The 21,816-nt window shown below is 49.9% G+C and overlaps 1 protein-coding gene across 1 annotated transcript in view; it reads left to right on the top strand.

Annotated features, from left to right (window-relative positions):
• Window positions 1–21,816, top strand: part of UNC13C (unc-13 homolog C) — a 137,487-nt gene that overhangs the window by 69,594 nt on the left and 46,077 nt on the right. Inside the window, exons 11-17 of the mRNA XM_060282475.2 lie at window positions 8,757–8,926; window positions 10,075–10,190; window positions 10,641–10,804; window positions 13,530–13,680; window positions 16,767–16,835; window positions 19,448–19,537; window positions 20,841–20,969. Of these exons, the coding sequence (XP_060138458.2) occupies window positions 8,757–8,926; window positions 10,075–10,190; window positions 10,641–10,804; window positions 13,530–13,680; window positions 16,767–16,835; window positions 19,448–19,537; window positions 20,841–20,969 (889 nt within the window). The remainder of the gene's footprint in view (window positions 1–8,756; window positions 8,927–10,074; window positions 10,191–10,640; window positions 10,805–13,529; window positions 13,681–16,766; window positions 16,836–19,447; window positions 19,538–20,840; window positions 20,970–21,816) is intronic.

The following is a 21,816-nucleotide window of genomic DNA, read 5'->3' as shown; positions in this document are numbered from 1 at the left end:
ATGGAGCTGATAGACAGCTGCCCTGGACACAGAATTGACCTGTGCCTCCATGGACAGCTGTGAGTCCAGAATGACTCCCAGGCTGCGCACCTGGTCTTTCACAACTTCCTTGCTTTGAGTAACACAACTTCCTTGCTTTGAGTAAAAGTCCCCTTTTGCTCTGCAGCTTTACATAAAGTTTCGGTAATCAGCTTAAGAACTGAGCAGTTTCTGTGCATGAGTTCCTTGCCTGACCACAAACCATGATGGCTCTGAAATGCTTCTTGTGTGGAAGACAACGGGGGGGGGGCACCAACTTGAATAAAATATGAGGGCAAACGACGTGTGCCATGATGTGCAGGGACCTGGAGAAGCCAGGGGGTAGATCCAAGTGCGGCAGCAGCAGCGGCTGGGAGAGCACCATGGCCCACGGCCCCTTTTGCCCTACCCACCAGCAAAGGAGAGGGAGAGAGACACCCTTCACTCACGCGCAGGACTCGTTGTTCTCTAGATCCAAAGAAACACCCGCCCACACAGAACACACATATAAGCAAGCAATACTCCAGTGCTTATCTTGCGAACTTTCCTTTTAAAATGTTCAATCATGGCAAAGGCTCCAGTTTCAAAAAAAGGGCAGGAGGGGGAGGTCTGATCTCTCCTCCACTTTCAGTTGTTCTCCCAGATATGCAGGGGAGGAAAGGGGGGAGAGAGAGAGAAGATAAAAGATATTCTCAAGCCCTTCCCAGTACTCACCCCACCCACCCACCCCAACACATGATGCTGCAGCTACTGAGCACCCTTTTCCACCAGCCGCCTCTCTCCCCTGACTCAGGAACGGACCACGTGCACACAGACTCACATACCCCCTCCACTTTGTGGAGGAGAAACCCTTTTGCTCTCTCACACACGGATGTGCTTGCACACACACAAATGCGCCCCCTTTGGGAAGGAGGAGGGAGGACTTTAAGACCCTGCCAAAGCCCTCACACCTCCTTCACAAAACCCCTTACTTTCCTCAACTTTTTGGGGGGGCAGCTCCCCAAATATTCCATGGGGGGTGAAGGGACCTGGGCCCCTCAGAGTCGGTGCCTATGGAAGACAGTATCCCTCTGAATGATGCCAGTTGCTGGGAACCAGAAGAGGGGAGAGTTGCTGTTGTCGCTCTTTGATCCTGCTTGTAGGCAGCCAGCTGGGGCAATTGGTTGGCCACCATGGGATCAGGACACTGGGCTGACGCAGAAGGCTTTGGGGTCAGTTCACAGTGAAATCGAAAGGCTCCAGTGATGCCTGAAGCTCCTTCTCTTCCTGGGATCAGACCCCTGCTTGAGTCTGGGAGCCCCCATGGGCTCTTTTCCCCCTCTGAGAAGATGGAGATCTGGACCTGTCAGCCTCTAGGAGCAGAGGGAGGTTCATTGTGGTTCTGCTGAAGAGCCGTCCAGCGCTGAGCCAGAGTCCAACCTCTTAGGGAACAGCTGAGAATAGGTCCCTGGTATCGCCAGGTAGGGTCTCCTTCTGCCAGTCCTGGCTGTGGCTGGAGATAAAGTGCTGGCTATCAAGGAACCTGCCTTCCCAGCAATGCCATGGGATTTGAATATCCCAAGAGTGAGTGAGTTTTACTCCTGCATGTATCAGTCTCCACATGGCCTCTGGGATTAATAGAAATGGCCAAGGATTTAAAGCATGCGGCTTTCTGGTTACAAGTATGGATTTACTTTACATTATGCAAATTGTTTCTTTGACCCTGCTTGGTCTTTAAATAATCCTGTGTTTGCTTTTGAAGACTGATTACAAGGAGAAGTGGTTCTGTTGTTGGGTTAAGGGAGGATGTTCTGTTTATCTGCCTGATCCCTCTTCCTCCCTCCATGATAGCCCAGTATAGAATTCAGGGCCAAAGAAAACTGCTGATAGCTCCATAGGTTGAAACATGGAGCTGCCTCAGCCATGTAGAAAGGGGGAAAGGGTGCAATTTTAATTGCAGGGGGAAGGGTGAGTGGATGAGAGGGCTTGGTACTTATCTGAACACCCACTGGCTGATAAGGGCAGAGCCCTCCACCCCTCTGGCAAAAGTGTCCAGGGCAAGTCTGTAAGTGCATGGAATGGTCTCCATCATCTCAACCACAGCCCTAGAAATGATGGAGAACATTGACGTTCCAGTGGTGAGGCACAGAGGTAGCTCAGTCCCCAACTCTCTGGGAGTTCAGTCATTCTGCCTCTTTCAAAGGCAGGAAGCTCATTCCTGCATTTCTGTGGCTTCCTAGAGGTGTGCAGAGCTATGTGGCAACTGCAGCAAAGGGCTTTCTTCAGGAGGCGCCTTCCTGCAGTGTCTGCTGCCGGGCAAACCAGCCCCATCCTGATCAGAAGGCAGCTCCTCCCGCACCAAGAAAGAGGTAGCAGCCCAGGTGAGAGGGCGATGGCAAGCCCAGGGACTGCCCAAGCCAGCTTTATGCTGGGGTGAGGTCAGAACCCTGGATGCTCTCTGTCAAAATACAAAAGCAAAGGGTTCAGGACCAAGGACAGCAGTCTTGCAGTTCAAACCTGTGGGACAGTTATTTTCACGCTGGCCTGCTGCAAGGCTCTCCACCCTCTGGCTGCTGAAGGACTGGTGCCCTTTGATGCAGCCATTGGCTCCTTCCAGGAGGGCACTTGGTCAGCGTGTGATGCCTCTGTGGTCTTTCTGTGCAAGGCCAGCTGTGCCAGCACCACAACACTCCATGTGCACCTGGCACCTCCCTGTGGCCCCTGCATAGCCATCTGGATTCATGCTTCCATGCCAGGAACCTTGGTGGGTGCCCTCTTGCAGCATTCCCCATGCCAGCTTTCCTGTTGCCCTGGACTGCAAGGTAGAGGAGACGGCAGGGACCAGGCTGGCTGCAGTTCAGCCGAAGGGAGAGGTGCCCAAGCGCTCCTGGGTGGTGCTGAGAGACCTCCAGTCACTTTGCTCTGGTCATAATCCTCAGCTTTCTGAGGAATGCGAGGTCTGATTACATCAAATCAAGAATCCACTGAATGCAGCTTGTTTTGTGTAAAGCATCGCCACCTCCTGTGTGTACCCTCCCTCCTTGTCTTGCTACAAAACCCTCCTAATCTAAAGAGGTCAGGCACGCAGTGGGGGCTGGGAGGCAAATCCCCTCCCAGGAAGAAGCTCTCATGGCTATTCAATGCATCTAATGCTTGCATGTGGCATAAGCTGCAGACACCTTGCTGTGGGCTCACAGCCCCTCGCATGTTGCTTTGGACCTCCATTGTAACGGTTTTAGTGGCAGATGGGAGATGCCCCAGCCCTGCAGGCAGAATCATAACCACATGTGAAATGGAATAGATCACTAGATGTAAACAGATGCAAAGCCTGTGAATCGATGTTGCATTAATACTGTATGAATTGGTGAGGGGCGGTTGTAGAAGTGGCCTCCTTTTCGAAGGACTATGTGTCCTCGGCAGTCAGGAGGCGAGGAAACCTGGAGGGAGGGGCAGCACAGAATAGGGCAGGAGGCTGAGCAAGGGGCAAGGAAGGGAGGCTGGGGCAAGAGGAAGTGAGAGCAGGAAGGTCCACAGCCCAGAGGCAGGGAGCCCTTGCCTTGCATGCAGAAGGTGCCACTTGAAGAATATTTTAAGTTGCAAGACAGGGAAATGAGATCCGCCTCTTGCTGCCTCTGACTTGGACCTTGCAGCACTCATGGAAGCTGAAAAGCTAGACCTGCAGGACCAACAGGCAGAGACCCTTGATAGAGGGCTCAATGAAGGGGTCGGGGATTAGCGCCCAGCCTGCTCTAGCCTTCTGGAGGTGCAAGGGAAGTTTCATGACTGGCCATAGGCTGCAGATCCTTCCACTGGCCACAGTCACATGATAATGTGTAGGCCTGGCTCACACATAACCCTAAGCCATTTTGAGGGGGTTTGCCTGAACCCTTCCCAGTGGCTTCACTGCCAGTTCATTTTCTACCAGCAAACCATGATCCAAAGCCCTGGTTTGTTGATGGCTTACAAGCCATGGGTTGTTGTCATGATAGCTTAGTGTTAGGTACAAACCCAAAATGCTTCCTTAAGTGTGCCTTGTTTGGCCCAAACTCTTGCCAGGCTGCGGAGGCAGGAGCCAAGAGTGGCTGGGAAGCAATCTAAGCAAACCATAATAATAATAATTTATTATTTATACCCCGCCCATCTGGCTGGGTTTCCCCAGCCACTCTGGGTGGCTTCCAACAGAAAAATAGAACACAGTAATCTATTAAACATTAAAAGCCTCCCTAAACAGGGCTGCCTTCAGATGTCTTCTAAAAGTCTGTTTTTCTCTTTGACATCTGGCTTCTTTCATTGTGGGCTTAGCATTGTGTGTGTACCAGGCTAGTCTCCATCTTCACTTGACAGTCCCAGGTCACCAAGACCCACTGTGGCCATGTGCCCTGATCCTGACAGATGAGAATGACCTTCTCAGGAGAGACTGAACTAGAGGAGTGAGAAGGCCTGGGGAACAATGTGGGGAAGGGAGAATGATAGCTTCTGTGTTTACTATAGGCACATGCAATACCCAAATCGAAGATGCATTTCTGTACCCAGAGGGTCCTACCATGTGCACAACAGAAGCGTACCACCACCACACAGGTGGCGCTGTGGTCTAAACCACTGAGGCTCTTGGGCTTGCCGATCAGAAGGTTGGCGGTTCAAATCCCCGCAATGGAGTGAGCTCCCATTGCTCTGCCCCAGCTCCTGCCAACCTAGCAGTTCGAAAGCACGCCAGTGCAAGTAGATAAATAGGTACTGCTGAGGCGGGAATGTAAACAGTGTTTCCATGAGCTCTGGTTTCCGTCATGGTGTTCTGTTGCGCCAGAAGTGGTTTAGTCATGCTGGCCACATGACCCGGAAAGCTGTCTGTGGGCAAACACCAGCTCCCCTTGACCTGAAAGTGAGATGAGCACAGCAACCCCATAGTTGCCTTTGACTGGACTTAACCATCCAGGGGTCCTTTACCTTTTTATCCCCACCACCAACTTTGTTGCTTGCAAATTGTTCTTTGCCTTCTTCCAGTAACTTCCAATTCAGTTTGTAGATACTAGATCAGGCATGTTCAAAGTCCATTTCGGATCTGGCCCCTGTGGCAATATAAAAAAAGCTCGACAACAATCCTGCCATCTTTAAAAAAAGTTTGGGCACCCCTGTACTAGATGCTGACCTGCAGACCTGGCCAATCCTGTACTCAGAAGTAAATGCCATTGAGTTCAGTGGATGTAGGCTTGCAGCCCAGTGCATTTTGAGGTTGCATTCCTCTGTGCCTTTGCCTGGGAGGAAGCTCTACTGAACAGAGTTGGGTCTTAGGATGCAAACGGCTGCTCTGTAGTTGTCATAAATATGCCAGTACAATTGTATATGCTGGCTAAGTTATGTGTGGTGTGTTTTGTGTTGTTAAAGCAGTAAAATTAGTGATAATAAACAGTGTATATTCTTCAGATTTCAGTTCCTCCCCCCACCCCCAGGCTCAAATTTTCCAAAAGTTTCGCAGAATCTTACACCTGTGTTCTGAGCCGCTCCAGAGTAACTTGATATCACTTCTTGCTTCTTTCAAAATGACTGCAGATTACTCTCTCTGCTGTCACTTTAAAATCTGATCAAATAGATTGTGTTGCCACTCTGTAAGTTAATTAAGACAATCAAGCACAGCAGTCAGGATTTTGTCTAGCATGCCCGGTGCAGTGAAAGTCCCTCTCCTCCCTCCCCCACCGCCCCCAGCAAGTAAATTTGGCTCTGCCTCCCGCTACTGGTGCTGCACGGCTTTGATGCTATTTGGAGCCACTATAAAAATGCAGCGTTTTCTTCCTCCTTCAATTATTTATAGCAGGGAAGAATTGATTTTGTGAAAATGCTGCCAGTCTCCTGGGGGAAAGGAGGAGAACTGGAACTCCCACGAATAACTTCATTTAGACCTTACAAGGCCCTTGGGTTGTGGGTTCAATCCTGGCACTACCCCCATAGTGTTAAGCCTTGCTCTCTTGGGAAAATCTGCATAGCTGTAAAGATGTCATGCAGGAGGAGAGGATGGCAGATGAGCCTTCCCGGGAGCAAACTGGGCAAGCATTTGCACAGAGCACTCCGTGTGTGTGTGTGTTCATAGGAAATCCACTCAGAAGATAGATAGATATGAGAGAGAGAGAGAGAGAGAGAGAGAGAGAGAGAGAGAGAGAGAGAGAGAGAGAGAGAGAGAGAGATGATAGATAGATAGATAGATAGATAGATAGATAGATAGATAGATAGATAGATAGATAGATAGAGGTAAAGGGACCCCTGACCATTTGGTCCAGTCGTGACTGACTCTGGGGTTGCGGCGCTCATCTCGCATTATTGGCCGAGGGAGCCGGCGTACAGCTTCCAGGTCATGTGGCCAGCATGACAAAGCCGCTTTCTGGCGAACCAGAGCAACACACGGAAACGCCGTTTACCTTCCTGCCGGAGCAGTACCTATTTATCTACTTGCACTTTGATGTGCTTTCGAACTGCTAGGTTGGCAGGAGCCGGGACCGAGCAACGGGAGCTCACCCTGTCGCAGGGATTCGAACCGCCAACCTTCTGATCGGCAAGCTCTAGGCTCTGTGGTTTAACCCACAGCACCACCTGCGTCCCTCAGATAGATAGATGGATAGATAGATAGATAGATAGATAGATAGATAGATAGATAGATTATATATTAGAAGCAAATGTAGTTCAGTGGTAGCCCCCTCATAAGTAGCAGGCAGGCATGCCAGAACGGGTTGCCTGGTACCATTCCTGAGGTATTTTCAGTGCATGATGAAGAAGTTTCTCTTCACCCAGGCCTTTTGAAATAACTCATCTCATCTGGCCCTCTGTTCTTTAATTTGGGGGGTGCAGTGAATTTCCATGTCGTCTCCCTCTTTTAAAATGGTTTTATGTTTGACTTCTTATTTCACTTGTTGTTCTTTCCCCTCAAATTACTAAGCTGCCCCCAAATTAATAAGTAAAATAGGGGAAAGTGCTGAGCTACTGCCCCTTCATCATTGCTCCTGAAACTGGTCCTCTCAATGCCACCCACCCAGCTTGGAAGCAATCCTGGCTCCTACACAGGGTTGCAAGACTTGGGGAGCTGCTGCTTTTCGGAGGAAGGCAGAAAGTTTTGTGCATGTGTCCATGCACACACACACACATTCCACTTGGCATAAGGCAACACACACAGCTGATCTGAATCCACTGTGGAGCCCCAAAGTGGAAAGAGTGTTTCCCACCCAGAGGCTGCTGAGAAACGGCCCCTTCAGCTCCTGCGTTCAGCAGCCCAGGCTCCAAACTGGATGTATAAATGTTGGAGGGGGGGATGTTTCCACTGTTTGCCTTGCACCTGCTCAGGACCAGAGCTTCTGAATCATGTCACCTCATCAGCTGGAGAGCCAGGCTTGAATTGGGGTGGGGGGATGGGGAGGTAAAGCAGATAATTAACAACAGGCTGGAGAAACCACAGTAACCAGATTTTGTTTATGTAGTGACCTAGATTTGCTTTCCATCTCGTTGACAAGACAGGAAGTGTTTTATTTCCTATGAATAATCACAGGCGTGATTCATCACCCCCCCATAACCGATCAAGAATCATAATAACAAACAACCCCAACATTTTACACGTACCGTATTTTTCCATGTATAAAACGACACCTATTTTTTAAAACTCAAAATTAAGAAATTAAGTTGTTTAGCTTTGGGGAGGTGTGTGTGGAAGAGGTCACTTCCGCCAATCGCTCACCCATCTGCCCACCACTGCCGATCGCTTGCCACAGCCACTGCCGGTCACACACCTTGCCACAGCCGCCAGTTGTCTGCCCGCTTGCCGCCACCAACAGCCCAGCTGTCCGCCTTGCCACAGCCGCCAATCACCTGCCCAACTGCCGCAACCACAGCCAATCGCCAGCAAGCCTTGCCGCAGCCACCAATCACCTGCCCAGTCACCATTGCCAATCTCCTGCTTCCTGCTACCATTAATCACACGTCCCCCCCACTCTGCATTCACTATCGGTGTATAAGACAACACCCAATTTTTGCCTTTTTTAAAGCAAAAGGCATCGACTTATGCATGGGAAAATATGGTATGTTTTTCTCAGATTAACTTCTGAGCCCAGGGATACAGTAATCCGTATGTCCAGGCTGCAGAAGAAAAACCCGTTGGTGCTTAGGGTGTGGCTCTGACCTTGATGGTGGCTGCTGCATTCAGGCAGAAAACCAAAAGGCTGAACTCTGCAGCCCACCTGCTTTCTCCATATTTTTGGCCTTCCTCCTTTAGCCAGAACCAGCTAAGCCTTCTCTCTCTCTCTCTCTCTCTCTCTCTCTCTCTCTCTCTCTCTCTCTCTCTCTCTCTCTCTCTCTCTCTCTCGTTCCCCTTCTTCTTACCTGAGCATTTTTATCCAGTAACTCCATGGTGCCTGCATTTCTGAAGTCTATGCTGGCCTGAGACAAACCAGGTTGTGGTCTTGACTAATGTCCTTGTTCCTCCTGTGAAGGACAAGAGAGCCTCCCCTCCCCCACCCCGGAGGTGCCTCTGGAGAAGAACAAGGGCACCTGCCTGTTTGTTGGGCCTGAGAAGCTCTATCTGTGTGCAGGGGTCTGGCTACGGTGTGAGGTCACTCTTGTAGAGTGACAGCTGCTTATCAAATGCAGCCCAAGTGTGACCTCAAACCACATCCAGACCCAAAAAGCAAAGGCCTCCAGAAGCTCCCTGGGCTCAGTGGGACGTTGCCCTTTGGCCTGACACGCCCCGTTCTAGAGCCACCACCTGTTCTATGACTTTTCCTTTTCAGCGAATGCCACAACTCGACAGACAGAATAAAAGTCAGGGTCTGGGATGAGGATGACGACATCAAATCTCGGGTGAAGCAGCACTTCAAAAAGGAATCAGATGACTTCTTGGGGCAAACCATTATTGAAGTGAGAACCCTCAGCGGAGAAATGGACGTTTGGTACAACCTTGGTAGGCAATACTCTTTGTTACAAGCAAAGTCTTCCCAGGGGAAGGGGGCTTCATTTGCTAGTGGCCAGAGTCAGACACGGAATGTCAACAAAACGTAAGTTTACTCACTTTCAGGCAGTACACAGTATCAATCCTGAAGGCAGGCGTAAAAACTTAAAGTTACAAATAGCAACATGTGGACTTACCCCAAATGGGGGACAATCTCTGTGCTGCTGTTGGCTGCAAGCCAACAGAGCAGTCCTAGCTGGAAGCAGACGAAAGGAGAAAGAGAGAAAAGAAGGGAGGGGGTGCTGCGTGACTCGTCCTTTTGTTACCTGGACAGGTAAGGCCACGCCCACCTCTGGTCACATGCAAGAGGAAGGATGATCCAGGCCAGGAGGAACAGGAAGTCTCTACTGGCTGGACCAAACATTCCCTTGCATGTCCACTCTAGCATTACAAGGAATGTTGTACTTGACTGGTGGACATAGCTGCCAAGTTCTCCCTTTTTTTAAGGGAAATTCCCTCATGCTGAATAGGCTTCCACACGAGAAAAGGGAAAACTTGGCAGCTATGCTGGTGGACCACATCCCACAAAACAGGCATTTCTTTCCTAGCCTTGTTTACCCCTAACCCAAGTCTATCACCTCCATCTTTGGTGGTCTTGAAGATCATGGCCAAGGCACAACAGACACACAACCTTTTTTTTCTTTCCCTTCTTTCACCTCCTTATTGTTCAGACAAGGTGATTTTAAAGTGAAGAAAAGCATTGCATGGAGCGCCACACACACACACACACACACACACACACACACACACACACACAGAGAGAGAGACACACCTCTTCTGTTTCACACAGATCATTCCTGGGTTATGCCAGACCTCTTGCTTTGTCTCATGGGTTTCAAGGGGGCATTCACAGAAAATGTTCCCAGGCCTTTGAGCTTCTCCACCACCCACCATGCGCACGCAGCTTTGGATCGGGAGGAGGGCAGAACTGTTGCTCCTCTTGCAGGAATGCTTCGCACGTGGCCAAAATCACTTGCACAAAAGCAGTGTCATCTGCTTGTGGCAGCATTTGGTCCTCTCAGCTGCCAACAATCCCTTCTTTGGCCACAGCCAACGTCTTTCTTTCTTTCCTCCTCTCCTCCCCCGCCTGCATTTACTAGACAAGCGAACCGATAAATCTGCAGTGTCTGGAGCCATTCGGTTGAAGCTCAACGTTGAGATAAAAGGAGAGGAGAAGGTAGCCCCTTATCATGTGCAATACACCTGCTTACATGAGGTATGTGGTGGAATGGGATTTTCCTTCATGCACATGGCCCAGTGGTAGCTCGCAAGGAGCCTGGCGGTGACTCTCAGGGGGACAAGACTCTGTGGCTGAGAGAGGAAGGCAAGGCAGGGCCCATAGGTGGATGGGCAGGTGGGTGCAGAGTCTACAAGATGACAAACTGATCAGGACTGGTAGGGGGTAAGAAGCTGAGAGGGGGGGCAAGGGGGCTGGTGCCAAGGCCAGGAAATGAGGGGGCCAAATCACTCCTGGCATTCCAGGAGGATGTTTGTGGGCTCTAAACTTTTCTCAGACCTCATTTGTCCAAAGATCACTGTAACAAGCAAATAGGATGTGAAATTAATGAAAGTTTGGGGGAAATGTGAGCATAATACAGCCCTGTCTTCTCCAGTGGCACCTGGAGGTTGAAATTTCCAATTAAGGTGAAAAATGTGTTCCCTTCAGAACCTCTTCCATTACTTGACTGAGGTGAAGTCAAGCGGGGCTGTGCAGATCCCTGCAGTCAAAGGAGACGAGGCCTGGAAGGTCTACTTTGAGGAAGCCGCCCAAGAGATCGTTGACGAGTTTGCAATGCGCTATGGCATCGAATACATCTACCAAGCGATGACGTAAGTGGCACAGCATGTTGAACTGGGAGCAGAGCTGCTGGCAGGCAGGGCAGGGCGGATTGGGAGGGCGGCGGCGGCTGCAAATAAGTTGCCGAGCTCCCATGAAGAGAAGGAGCTGCAGGTCCATTTTCAAAATGCAAGCTCTTAATGCCATCCTTTTAGGCATGCCTAAAAGGCATGCCCGGGGAAAGTGGAAAGCTCTGCGTAAAGACTTTGAAAGCATTGTGGTATTTGCATACTAAGTACAGTGGTGCCTCGCTTAACGAATGCCCTGCTTAATGAAATTTTTGCTTAACGAAATGTTTTTTCTAGTGGAGGTTGCCTCGCTAGACGAATGCGTTTTACGAAAAATTCGTCTAGCGAATCGCGGTTTCCCATAGGAATGCATTGAAATTCAATTAATGCGTTCCTATGGGCAAAAAAAATTTCAATGCATTCCTATGGGATTCGCTAGGCGAATTTTTCGTTATAAGAAAAGACCTGTGGAACGAATTAAATTCGTCTAGCGAGGCACCACTGTAATTTTTGCAGTGCCATCCACCCAAGGCATCTGAGGGCTCTTTCAATGCACAAAAGCAAAACATCCGTTCCATTTGCCAGAAGGAAATCTTTCAACCCAGAGATGTGAAGGGATGCCCCACATGCCTCATTGCACACCCATAATCACAAGGGCTGCCCCCTCCATTTCAGCTGCCTGTGTGTGCTCCAAGGGCGGGGGCGGCAGCTGCCCCTGTTGCAACAAATGGGATCAGCACCCTTGCCTGGCTCTCAGGAAGCTTAAACTTTGGTTGAGCTTTCCCCGCTATAACTCAGAGGAAAGAAGACAAAACCACAGTACCTCACAAGCTCCCCTGAGGAATGTGGATGACTTCCTCCCCTTGCTGGCCTGAGGCCTTTTCTTCTGTCAAATGTACTGTATATGGGGCATTGCTCTGTCCCAAATGCTTTAAAGAAACAAACTCATGAATCCTTTTCCCTCCCTCCACCAGTTTGCTCATTGGCAGATTTATTTCACCATCCCTGCCCCCTGCCCCAAGAAGCAGAAGGCATCGCGTGTGGTTGTCCCTGTGATCCCCCTTTCATCCTCACAACGGCCCTGTGAGGTCGGCTAGGCTGAGAGTCAGAGCGACTGGCCTGAAGCTTCACAGCTAAGCAGGAATTTGAACTTGACTCTCACGGGTCAAACACTTGCTCTGTTACTCCAAGTTGCCTGCGGCCATCCCTGTGCTTTACAATCCTGATTGTTAGCCATCAGAATTCCATCACTTAACCTTGGTTTGTTGGGCATAGTCAAATGAGCATCTGGATCAGGGGTGGATAGGGTTGCAGTTTTCCCTGCATTTCCCCTATTTCCCTCGTGTGTTAAGGATCCTCTCCAAATGCCCATTCCACTCCTACAGGAAATGCATTGCTGGCTTGGCTGAAAAAGCCACCTCCTTTCCTTTCCTTTTTTCTCATTGCTACCACTCCTCTCCCCACCCCCAGGGAGGAGGAGCAAACCAAGGCACAGCTTTCATGTTGTTTCTTCCAGTTCCCTACAGCTTCAGCTGGGTTAAGGTGTCTGCATCCACAGAGCTGCAGCCTGGGAGCACTAGGTTCCGTCCCTCAGAGAGCAATGGGTTCCACTCCAGAGCTCTACAAACAAGTGGTTTGTGCCATTGTAGCCCAGAAGGCCCAGTTCTGAACATACTTACCTACATGGTATTTGAGAGAGATGGGTGGAGGGGAAGTAGCTCCCCAGAAGGCATAAAATTTCAACACCTGGTGCTGACTCAATACAGCTGCGCACTTCTGTTGCTGGGCTCCACTGAAAACGACATGCAAGCAAGGAAGCGACTTCCCCAGACAATGGAACAACTCTTTTTTTCTTATCTCTGTGGCTGCGATCTCCTGGGTGATGTGGCTGCCATTAGGCAGTTGAATGGGCATGTGTACTGCATCCATTTCCCTCCCACCCATCCACCTCTGCCCCGGGAGCTGGCAACCCACGCTATGCCACTGGTGAAAGGCATCTGAAGACAGCCCTGTTTAGGGAAGCTTTTAATGTTTAAATTTTAATATTTTGTTGGAAGCTGTCCAGAGTGGCTGGGGAACCCCAGCCAGATGGGTGGGGTATAAATATATTATTATTATTAATTATTATTATTATTATATTATATTATTATTATTATTCAACTCTGGATAGCAAAGCACAGACAGATTTACAAATTCGTGTGTGTGAGAGAGAGATGGGGGGGGGGGAGAGAGTTAAATTCCAGAGGGCCTATCTGGTTAAACTGCAATGGAATGTAAAGGATTGCTTTGAAATCATTTCAGCACCAAGTAGAAAAGGAAACCGCCCCAACACCCCCCTGCCTGCCATTGTCCTGTATTTTACCAGAACAAAAGTGGCAATCCTATAAGCACACACACACACCCCGCACAAAGCTGCTATTGGCACGAAAACAAACAGTTGGAGAGGGCATAGCCAAAAAGCAAAAGGGGAAGGAGGAGGCTCTGCCACTGGCAGTACCTTCTCTGCCCATCCAGCATCCTCCAGGAGAAGTTGGGTTTTGACATGCAAGCTGCAAAGGGTCATTCCAAATCTCCCCGAGTTCAGTTTTGTGGTTTTAAAGACTGTCTTCATTTCACACTGTTCTGGGCATGGTGGATCCCTTGTCCTGCAGCTGGGGGGGGGGCATCTTGCTAGCAGAGCATCATCCTGCCCGTCTGGTTTGCCTCCTAGGCATTTCTCCTGCCTGTCTTCCAAGTACATGTGTCCCGGTGTCCCGGCAGTCATGAGCACTCTGCTGGCCAACATTAATGCCTTCTACGCTCACACCACGGCCACAACCAATGTCTCTGCCTCGGACCGATTTGCTGCCACTAACTTTGGGGTAGGTACTACTTTCTTCTGCTTCTCCTTGTTTGTTTTCAGGCCAGGTTCCCCCGGGGAAAATGCTCACAGGGACCCACAGTCCCTGAGGCATCAAGACCACCAAGACTCGACTCTGGCTTACAGTATATTTCTGTGTCACACTGAAGTGCATCTTTGCAATTTGATCTCCAAGGGTGGAGCTGTATTGTTTTTTCTTGTTTGATTTGTGAGTCCCGAGTGTAAGTCTGAGGGTTCTCATCTTTGCCAAGGAGCTGCCCCCTCCCTTCTCTTTGTAACATCTGTAACTGAAAACCGTAGCTGCTGCTTCAGGAGCCAACTGAGGGCTGGAACCAGACCCCCCCCCCTCAAAAAAAGCCCCAATAAATGAACAGGTAGCTTAAAAGAGAAGAAATAAGAGAAGGCACTGCAATGAAATTTGATCTGCCTGGATCGAAAATGTTATGTGCACCTTTTATGGGTATTATGTATGTACACCTTTTATGGGTATTATGCCTTGTTGTGATGTGGATTTTTGTTATGCTCTAAATTAGTCTTGTTGCTCAACACACACACCCCAAGTTACTAGTCCTCAGGGTAGCACCGTATTTTTATTTATTTATTTTGTTACGTTTATATCATCCTCCATGGAGCTCAAGGTGGCATTCATGGCTCTCTTTGCTCCCCAGCCGCCCAGAGTGGCTGGGGAGACCCGGCCAGATGGGCGGGGTATAAATAAATTATTATTATTATTATTATTATTATTATTATTATTATTATTATTATATCCTCACAACAACCCTGTGAGGTAGGCAAGGCTGAAGTGAGAGCCAGGTCACCCAGTGAGCTTTGTGGCTGAGTGGGGATTAGACCCTGGACTCTCAAGGTCTCAGGCCAACACTCCAACCACTGCGCCACCACTGGCTCTTCCTAGTAAAAAGAAGAATTGTGCAGACTAGACCAAGAACCCAGGATGTTGGTGGAGGAGGCCTGCCTGCCTGCCTGCCTGCCTGCCTGCCCCCAGCCACCTGCTTGGTTTCCTTGCCGGAGACACAAAAGGAGCGACGCTTCCTCTCTGGCATGCCCAGCTTGGTGGCTGCTATGGCCAGGCAAGACCAGGGTGTTTCCATCCACAAAGGGAAGGGAAATAAGCCCTTCCTCCACATCCAGGATGGAAACAGGGAAGGAGGAGATGCTCCCTGCTCTTCACATGCTGCTTGCCTGCCTGTAATTCCTGGTTGCCCAGAGCGAGACTACTTTAGATAAGAGTTCTGAAGTGTCAATTTCTGGAGACTTTGGGGCTGGCCACCCAGAACTTCTCTGGCTAAGAAACCAGCTGTGGAAAACAAGGGATATGTTTTTAAAATACTGCAAAGGGTCCGAGCCCTTCCCAGCACTCCTGTTGGCTTCTGGAGGGGGGAGGGGTGTGACCTCAGTCCAGAATAAAACCTCCACAGACCTCTTTATGTTTCACCCCCAATGATCTCGATGTGAATAAAGCATCACTTTCAATAACAAGAGAAGAGACTTCAGGTTCTGAAGTGCTCAGCTGCCAGGAACAAAGAGTGACAAGGCTAAGGGAAGGACATCCCCCCCCCCAAAAAGTCAGAAAGTCAAGTGACTCTCCCTCACCCCCAGCACATCCAGACAAATTCTGTGTCATAACTCAGTTAAGCAGGGTTAGCAGGCTTATCACAAACTGATTGGGAGCCTGTAGAAAGCCTTTCTCCCACCTTTAATTTCGCGGCCGCCTGGGAGGTTCATTGTAGCTTTTGGAAACAAAAGTCTCACCCGCCACCCCAGTGGCCCAGTCCCCTGTTCCTAACTCCCATTCCCTCTTGTTCAGAACATGTTTATCTTAATCTCCATAAGCTAAAGTCCTCTCTCCGAAGTTAATGCTAATTTGCCTTTGACGCAAATGCCAATCCAATTTGGGGTTCAACAGATGGATATCAAGCATGACCATCAGCAGGGAATGGAGCCCAGGGTTCAGGGACAGCGTTTGGCTCGTCTTCCTAAAAGCAAACCCTTCCAAATATCCCGTGGATCAGGAAAGCCTAAAGATAGCTGGGAGGGGAGGGGGGGTCTTACATTGACTTTTATTTAGTTGTACAATCAATGTTCACACATCAGTTCTGGTACTCTTAAAAAAATTATTGGTGACATCAACATTAATATTATTATTACTATCATTATATTTGTATCTAATCTTTATTGCAATGAGCTCTAGCCAGCCCTCCTGGTTCTTTCTGATTTCTGATTTCATCCTCATGACAACCTGTGTGGTCAGTTGGGCTGAAAAATGGCACCAGGGATCAAACCTAATACCTTTTTATGCAAAGCAGGTGCTTAATCACTGGGCCAGGTGGCGCTGTGGTTAAACCACTGAGCCTAGGGCTTGCTGATCAGAAGGTCAGCGGTTCGAATCCCTGTGATGGGGTGAGCTCCCGTTGCTTGGTCCCAGCTCTTGCCAACCTAGCAGTTCGAAAGCACGTCAAAATGCAAGTAGATAAATAGGAACCGCTACAGCGGGAAGGTAAATGGCGTTTCCGTGTGCTGCTCTGGTCTACCAGAAGTGGCTTTGTCATGCTGGCCACATGACCTGGAAGCTATACGCCGGCTCCCTCAGCCAATAATGCGAGATGAGCGCGTAACCCCAGAGTCGGTCATGACTGGACCTAATGGTCAGGGGTCCCTTTACCTTTAATCACTGGGCTATGTGATATGCCCCCTGCAAATTAAAATTCTTTTGAAGGGAGCACATGTAGTTGCAATTCCTGGGTTTCAGGGGTGGAGTAGAAGATCCTTGGGGACCCTCCCAATTCTACGATTCTGTGCAGCAGCCACAGCAAAGTCCCAGGAGTCCTTGCCTTGTGGAGAGGTGGCTCTGGACTGACAAGTGCTCCAGCCCCCAGCTCCATTTTAACTTCCAGCCTTGGGCGTTTCTGGAGGATGCCCAAAGAACCTCCTTGCTGCTTTTAGCTTTTGCAACCTCTTCAGCAAGAGCCAGAAGGGCGGAGGAAGCAGCCATCCATTTGCACTCAAGAGTGCTGTAGTTAAAATCATTATCTTACCTGCAAGTCTCTGTGCTGTTGTTTCCCCACGCAGAGAGAAAAGTTCATTAAACTGCTGGACCAGTTGCACAATTCATTGAGGATTGACCTCTCCAAATATAGGGTAGGTACAGCAACCCCCTTTCGCCCACCGCTTTTGCCTGCCGTGGGACTTCTCCCAATAACCTGTTTATGGCACATTCATCCTGATTTGCTTGCACAAAGCCTAGGAGGATTTCTGCGACGTGTGGCCTTTCCTGAGCATTTGTTCTCATTTGCTAGCACTTTCCCATTGACCTGTCAGCGCACCTTTTAATGCATTTCTCCGCCGCTTTTCAAATTGCAAAAAGTATGCTGTTGTTTTTAAATGGATTTGTCACACCAGGGGGTGCAACCAATTGTGTACACCTAAATTTCCGGTCTGTGATGGATGGTGCCTCCAGGGCCCAGTGTTAGAAACTTAGAGAGTTTCTCAAATGGCTCCTTAAAGCAGGGTTACAGGCACCAAAATGGAATGCCTAGTTGCCTTTTGGGGCCAAACGGCTCAAAAGTCGTATTTTTCAGTACGACTTTTTGGTTCCTGAAATTCATTTTGATTGTGCAGATAGAATATAATGGGTGGAATTCTACGGGATGTGTTGCTAATGTGCGAAAACAGTCCAGATCCAAAGATCTTCAGGCGCCATCCTGACACCTGGGCATCTTGACTTGGTCGCCAGTGGCCAGTTAGCCAGGTGCAAAATGTTCCTGATGAATGGCAAATTTCAAACGCTGCTCCAGGCCATGTCACTACTTTGTGGGACGGCTTTAGGCACAGGAAAGGAAATGTAGGCCTGTGCAATTAGACCAGGCACCCCCAAACTTCGGCCCTCCAGATGTTTTGGACTACAATTCCCATCTTCCCCAACCACTGGTCCTGTTAGCTAGGGATTATGGGAGTAGTTGTAGGCGAAAACATCTGGAGGGCCGCAGTTTGGGGATGCCTGAATTAAACCACTCTGTCACCTTCACGTAACTTATACATTAAAAAATAAATAAGTAGACTTTTGTGGTTAGGAAAGTGAGAGGGCAAAGCACTGAAAAGTGTGGGATGAACAAATGATGATGGAGCGCAGGCATAAGCTCCCCCCGCAAGCAAATCAGTAAAAGCTCAGTAAAGACTAGACATTGTCTAACCCCCAGGTAAGCTTTGTGCCCAGCAAATCAGGATGGATGCTAAGTAGGCAGGTCATATGGAGGCAAGGTGAATCCCTACCACAAAGTACAGTATGATTGTATCTTATATGGAGGTTCAGTTCCAAGGGTTCTGCATATATAGAAAAAGGCATATACTCAAACTTCCCCGCCCAGGCATCCCTAGCCTAAAAGCTCTTTTTGCACTCAGTGTTGCCGGCACTAAAAGAGCTTTTAAGCTTTCTGCCTTGCTTGCAGGGCAAAACCTGCTCAGTGTGCTATCTCTGGAAGGCTAGGGATGCTTGCATGAGATCTCGCGGGAATTCAGAGAAGCCTTGCAAAATCTTGTGAGCAGTGATTTTCCCCCCTTAAAATAAACATTTAGGGGTACTCTCATTTTGACTCAAGAAAATCACCATTTTATAGTTCAAATCGGGGGAAATAAATACAGTAAATGGACAAAAGTATAAAGATTCACAAAATGTTGAGGGGTATGCATACCCCTGTGTACCCCCCAGGAAAAAAAGCGCTGTTCATGAGAGGCATCCCAAAACCAGTGCCCGAAAAGGCTTTGCCCTCCAAGAAAGGCAGAGAGCTTCACAACTCTTTTCATGCTGGGCAAACCCAGTGCAAAAAGAGCTTTTAAGTTATCTGCCTTGCTTCCATTTAACTTATGGAATTTCAACCAGCCTCCCTTCAACCATATATATTTGAAATCATTCGAGTGAAATGTGTGAGATGCAACCATACCGTACTGATAATCTGCAGAAGATCTTAATTCAGTCTGTGCTGGAGAGATGGGCTGAATGGGGGGGGCTGCAGACTGACCGAATCTCTCCTGGATGGGCACAGGTGGGGTGTTCCGATTGCTGACGTTTAGCGATTTTAAAGCACTGTTTTGGGCACCTGAGCGCTGACAGGGACAAGACGGATGTCTCTTGGCTTCCCTTCCCCAATGGTGGTGTGGTTTTCTTTGGCACAAAAAGCAAAATGAACTTTGTGGAGGGGAGAGAGTGTTGCCTCCTCCCTTGCAATGGTTCTCGCAGAAAAGTCACAGCACAGAGGTGGCAAAATGTGCGTTGGAGCAAGGAACTCCCAAGGCACATCCAAGCGCTGCTGGCAAAGCTTAAGAATCATAGGGAGGGTTTAAATGAAATGCATTTTCAAGGCCTGGGAGGGAGACTGTGCATCTTCCACGTGGTGCTTGAGGCGAAGTCCCCTTCCCTATTTCACCAGCTGCTGCTCATCCCAGCAGGAAAGAGCTGGTGGTGCAAAGGAATTTCCCACACTTCCCAGAGGAGGAGAAAGGTTCTTCCCCAAAGCCTTCCCTTGGCCTTTCCATATCTGATGTGCCCTGAAGCACAAATCCGGCTTCTTCTCCCAGCAAAGCCATTGCAAGAGCGATGCTTTCCACCGTTCCTCATCCTGCTGGCTCCATGCCTGCTTGCTGCCAGAGCGGGGTGTTGACTCCAGGGACACCCGGAGCCTGGCTCTGTTGACTCGCTGGCTGTCAAAACCCCGGCGGTTTTGTTCTCTACATTTTCTGTTCTGTTCGCGTGCCAGGATAATTTCCCTGCCACCAGCCCTGAGAGACTTCAAGACCTGAAATCAACCGTGGATCTGCTAACAAGCATCGCATTTTTCCGCATGAAGGTAATTCCAGCTCTTGTTCTAGACATTTATTTACCATAATGTGCTCCTCAAGACCACCAGGATCAATCTCTCAGTGCTTTGCGGTGGCAGCTGTGGGGGGGGGGGGTATTCCTCCCAGGGGGGTTGCTTGATGACTTGAAAATCCTCCACAGAATCTCCAGCTGTGAATCAGGCCAGGGGAGGGGGAAGGAGTGACTCAAAAGAGCTGGTTATGAATGTTTCCCACATATAGTAAAATGACGAAATTTAGCATGAGTAAGATGCTGTTTTTTGGTTTGACCAGAAATCATAAACAGTAAAACAGAGGGACATCGTTATATAGGATATTCTCTCTCCCTAAGGTTCCTTTGAGTCCACCTTCTTGCCCCCCAAAACCAACACACCTGTTTTTAAATCAGGAATCCTTCACTGGAAGGCAACCACTCTGGTCCTTGCATAGGGAGAGGGGCTGCCTCTGAACCCCATCAGTCTAGACCCCCTCTCTTCTGATGAAAACAAATTCCCCTGGTGTGTGTCCCCCCCAATCACCTTGGCAATTGACAAATAGCATCCTTAAGCTATCATTTGAGAGATTCTGGGGTGTTGAGGCTCAAAATACTGCCCGCACACCCATGGGCGTACCCAGGATCAAAACTGGGGGGGGCAAGGGGAGGGGCCAAGGCACGGAAGGGGAGGGGCCACAAAGTGGGCGGGAACGGCGAACTCGCGCTCCGCCGGGCTGTGCCCCTCCCTAGCAGCAGGGCTGGTGGGCGGAGGCGGAGCCCAGCCCAGCGGAGCGCGAGTTCAGCGTTCCCGCCCGCCGCGCCGCGCTCTCTGGTTCCCCGCCGCGCTTGGCCTTGCCAGAGGGCGCGACGGGGAGCTGGAGGGAGGGCGCAGCGCGGCGGGCGGGAACGGCGAACTCGCGCTCCGCCGGGCTGTGCCCCTCCCTAGCAGCAGGGCTGGTGGGCGGAGGCGGAGCCCAGCCCAGCGGAGCGCGAGTTCGGCGTTCCCGCCCACCGCGCCGCGCTCCCTGGTTCCCCGCCGCGCTTGGCCTTGCCTGAGGGCGCACCGGGGAGCTGGAGGGAGGGTGCGGCGCGGTGCGGCGGGAATGGCGAACTCGCGCTCCGCCGGGCTGTGCTCCGCCTCTGCCCACCAGCCCTGCTTCTAGAGTAGGGCAGCTGCCCTAACTTGCCGCATGGTGGGTACGCCCTTGCGCACACCTGGTAAGAGTTGGCCCAGTAATTTGGCAGGAGCCAGCTCTGCAGACTTTGAAGCCAGCTGCTGCTTAGACTCTGGCCCATTGATTCTGTGTGATGCTCCTTAGGTCCTGGAACTGCAGAGTCCGCCCCGAGCCAGCGCCGTTGTGAAGGACTGCGTCCGAGCCTGCTTGGATTCCACGTACAAATACATTTTTGACAACTGCTATGAGCTTTACTCTCAGCTAATGGACCAGGTAAGCGCTAGATCCCTTTGCAGCCCCTGCAATCATTTGGCATTTCTTGAAAGCCCTGTTGGCAGAGCTCTCCTCTTAACTCCTGCCCAGCCCCCGCTTTGAAGGCCCTTTCCAGAGGGTGGCAAGCTAGGACATTAGCCAGGGCCCCAAGTCTAGCACTGGGCCCATGCCCAAGCAGGCATGTCTAAGGAGGGAGTTCATCCTTTGAGCTGCACCACAAATTATTTATACCCCATCAATCTGGCTGGGTTTGGTCTTGCCCACTTGCATTGTGACGTACAGATCGCTGGAGCCAATTTTATCCTTGACCTGCAAGCCCTGAGCACAAACCACTGCAAGAGGAGGAAGAAAGAGAGAAGGGAGGTGGGGTGAGGGAGAGGATGCAAGTTGATAAAACCAAGCCTGGCCAATGGCATTAATAATAATAATAATTTTATTATTTATACCTCACCCTTCTGGCTGGGTTTCTCCAGCCACTCTGGACAGCTTACAGCACATATAAAAACATAGTAAACCATCAAGCATTAAAAGCTTCCCAATACAGGGCTATCTTCAGATGTCTTCTAAAAGTTATGTAGTTCTTAATCTCCTTGGCACCTGATGGGAGGGCATTCCACAGGAAGGGCACCACTGCTGAGAAGGCCCTCTGCCTGGTTCCCTGTAACCTCACAGTGAGGAAACCGCCAGAAGCTGGAGCTGGACCTCAGTGTCCAGGCTGAACCATAAGGGTGGAGAGACTCCTTCAGGTATACAGGGCCAAGGCCGTTTAGGGCTTTAAAGGTCTGCAGCAACACTTTGAATTGTGCTCAGAAACGTACTAGGGAAAGGGTCCCTCCTGGGGATGGGC

Source organism: Zootoca vivipara, chromosome 13, assembly GCF_965207765.1.
Source record: "Zootoca vivipara chromosome 13, rZooViv2.hap1.1, whole genome shotgun sequence".
Classification (NCBI taxonomy): Eukaryota; Metazoa; Chordata; class Lepidosauria; order Squamata; family Lacertidae; genus Zootoca; species Zootoca vivipara.
Note: the sequence above shows the minus strand (reverse complement) of the source record. Positions and strands in the feature narration are given on the sequence as shown.